Source organism: Kryptolebias marmoratus, linkage group LG12 (assembly GCF_001649575.2).
Source record: "Kryptolebias marmoratus isolate JLee-2015 linkage group LG12, ASM164957v2, whole genome shotgun sequence".
NCBI lineage: Eukaryota > Metazoa > Chordata > Actinopteri > Cyprinodontiformes > Rivulidae > Kryptolebias > Kryptolebias marmoratus.
In genome coordinates this window covers 12,058,495-12,061,677 of record NC_051441.1, presented here as the reverse complement: position 1 = coordinate 12,061,677, position 3,183 = coordinate 12,058,495, and the positions used below count along the sequence as shown (strand labels likewise).

Here is a 3,183-nt window from a genome sequence, read left to right as displayed (position 1 = left end):
TCATTTTTGTTTTCTTGATAGTCTTTATTGAAAACAACAACAATAAAAACAGTGCATTGTTATACATAACAGATGTATAGAAAATGTGATTCTTTTGTTTGTGGATCATACAGAGAGAGAGAAGAAACTAAACCTAGGAGGCCTGAGGAGTTTTATCATTCAAGTACATCCTTAAGAAACTCAATGAGTGCTGTGCATAAGTTACATCTAAACTTTGCCAAGCAAACTTAAAAGTATATTCTATTAGTACATTATTCACTATACACCACATGCTGCTTTCAAACCACACACCAACCTAATTACCAAAAACCTAACAGACGTACATAGAGGAAGAACATTTAAAATAGAAATTATTTGTCGTTTAGGTTTGTTTCTGGGCTGCTTGAATCTTCAGATCCGGGAAGTACTGCCTGTTAAAACAAAACAGCATATTTTTAATATACGGTATTTTAATAGTTTTATTTGATTTACAGTTCCCTTTCTGTCCTCACCATGGCAGATACCACTGCCCACTGTGGCCTTTTCTTTTTTATTTTGTAGTAGATGAATCCAGAGGTCAGAATAATCAGACCAAGACTGAGTACAAACACTGCAGCACCAATGCAAATGTATTTTCCCACAGAGAAGGAGCCATCTAAAACATTGAGAAAATAAATGAACAGTTTGTTCACACACTAGCAAAAGGTTAACCACCCAGAAGGAGAGGTTTGATTCAGACATAATTTGGTATCCATGCAGACCAGCAACGGGTAAGTAAATGATCCGATTTGCAAGGAGCTGGCAGGTCTAACCTAGGCATCAGAAGGAGCATGTGGTGGCATCACGGGTGGAGCGATAATGTTGGATAAGGATCGAATTGTGGGTTTGCATGAGGTGGAGTGGTCATGTTGTTGCAAGCCCATCATGTGGGGTATACAGATGTTGCAGAAAAACAGCACCCCCACATGTGGTGAAGGTCAAGACAAACCACACCAGTGGCTGATGCTTGTATTTTGCACCAACCATTACTTTGACATTTGTTCACAATTATATTTATGATTTGTATCACAGCAGTAAACTTACCCCAGTTGACGAGTATTGGTTCAAAGAGGCTGACATGTTCAACCTTGCAGGTGATTTTTTCTCCCCAAGTCGGGGTGTACTCCAGGTGAGAATGGATCTGGTAGTACAAATCGCCGTCAGATGTCACGTCTTCGTAAATGACCTCTTGACTCACTTCCTCTCTGTTTCTTAACCAGGTCAGTCGGATTTGCTTTGGGTAAAAGTTATAGGCGCTGCACACGAGTATGGCTGGGTGTCCACCATCAGGCTGCTTCGCTGATTTTAATTTGATGGTGGGTGCTGCTGTAAGATTCCCTGAAAACAAAGGAAGTTATGTTTTCATGGCATTTTTTATATTTTCTGTTCTGTATTTTCTCAGGTACAATGCAATGTCTAACAGATGAATGAATGTGAATCACTTTTTAAGGCACAAAATGGAAACATCTCACAAAATATTGTTATATTTGGTCTTGTGGAGACTTCTACTTTGGTAAAACTTAGAAGACAGCTATATTTACAGTCTGTATTTGTAAACATAAATCACATAAGTAGCCTCTTTGAAATGTCTCAGTGAGCATCTACAGTAACAATAAATTTAAGGTAAATTGGATTATCAATTTATTTTAAGAAAATATAATGCTTACCTAAACTTTGGATGTATTTTATGTTGTTTTCACACACAAGTTTCTTTTCAATTTTTCTTTGCCACTTATCATTAGGATCACTCTTCCGTTTTGCTGCTTCATCTATTGCAAGAGGAGTAAATCCAATCCAGTAGCCTCTTGTACTGTTATACTCCATCCTAATATAGTTGTTAAAAGTCAGTTTAATTATGTATTCTATAGCTTCAAAATGTGGACCCCTGTAAGTACAACATGCACTGACATGGTAATAATCTTGATCAGAGAAAACTGTGAAACAAGAGAAATGCACAAATTTAAATTTGTTAGTTTATTAGCACCAAAAACATAACATGGGAGTCCAATAGAAAAGTAAAAGTGCAACTCACCTGGACTGATCAGAAAGAAAACCAAACTGAGAACAAAATTATGAGCAAACATGTTTCCTTATGAGTGCCAAATGAACAAAGCCTCTCTGATGTGCAGCATTTATGTGTTCACAGATAAGAGGAAATAAAGGGTGGACAAAAACTGTCATGGTCAAGGTGGAAGGAGGTGAACCCAGTATGCAGACTCATGATGGAAAAATAAACTAATTTATTAAATAAATAATCAAAATCCCAAAACAAAGGCTGTCGCTGCAGCAGAACTAAACGTAACAAAACCTAAACACAAGAACACAGGAGGCAGCACATACCGGCAGGGAAAAACTAGACAGCACATCAGGGAGGCAAAGTATGACAATGAACCCACAAGGAAATGTGGAAAGTGACTGGGTTTTAAAGGCAGAGGGTAATTAGTGGAAGTGGGCACACTTGAGATGATTGCAGAGCTAGAGGCAGGTGTAGATGGGTGAGAACAGGGAAGAGAGAAAGAGTAACTGAGGAGAAGTGAATGATGGCTGAGGCACAGGGAAGATGAAAACTAAATAACACAAACAATAAACTCAAACTAAAACATGAAGACAAAACAGAATACAAAAACCCAGATCCTAACAAAAACAATGAAACAAGGAACTTTTTTGTGTTTAAATGCAGCTTCCTCTCTACACAAAATTAAAAAACAAAGATGAAAAAATAACAATGTCTTCCTTTTTCCAATCAGCTCTAGTGAGTAAAAAAAAATCTTGTTAGTAAATGCTTAATCTGTGTGTGATGGCTGCAGTTACAGCCACACAAATGTGGTAACATTCACTCGCACGACATACAATAGGTCACCTCATTTATATTTGGGTTTCTTTAAGTCTATGGATTTAATTTACAGAATAACTGGTTTTGTTTAGTAGGCACCACATCGCCCTGTATTCTAGAATAAGTGCGCACATTTTAGTTTACATTGTTATGTTCTGCTTAATTTAACCTTTGTTTGTTTTTTGAGTTTCTTCAGTGCTGGCTGCTCCAATCCTTCAGGAGAACAGAGAGGTGGAGAAGGGGTGGAGCAAGCCGGCTGAGACTGCAAATTGGTTCATACCACTACTCTTCATCCAGAGGGGGGGAATGGGATTTTGCTATGTTGGTTTCAG

At 37.9% G+C, this 3,183-nt stretch overlaps 1 protein-coding gene across 1 annotated transcript; it reads right to left on the bottom strand.

Moving 5' to 3' along the window:
- Positions 1-2,402, bottom strand: LOC108239278 (H-2 class II histocompatibility antigen, E-S beta chain-like). Its single transcript, XM_017421878.3, has 5 exons — positions 2,051-2,402; positions 1,686-1,952; positions 1,063-1,356; positions 492-634; positions 1-410 (listed from the first exon to the last, which is right to left on the bottom strand). The coding sequence occupies exons 1-5, from the start codon at positions 2,100-2,102 to the stop codon at positions 351-353; spliced, it is 816 nt and encodes a 271-aa protein (XP_017277367.1). The 5' UTR covers positions 2,103-2,402; the 3' UTR covers positions 1-350.
- Between the last annotated feature and the right edge of the window lie 781 nt (positions 2,403-3,183).

Bases quoted from the DNA above. Each gene is read 5' to 3' on its own strand.
- LOC108239278 (XM_017421878.3), bottom strand. From the start codon at position 2,102: ATGTTTGCTCATAATTTTGTTCTCAGTTTGGTTTTCTTTCTGATCAGT. The intron at 1,953-2,050 runs GTGAGTTGCACT...CTTGTTTCACAG, and splicing joins TTTCTTTCTGATCAGTCCAG to TTTTCTCTGATCAAGATTAT. The intron at 411-491 runs GTGAGGACAGAA...TTGTTTTAACAG, and splicing joins GGGCAGTGGTATCTGCCATG to GCAGTACTTCCCGGATCTGA.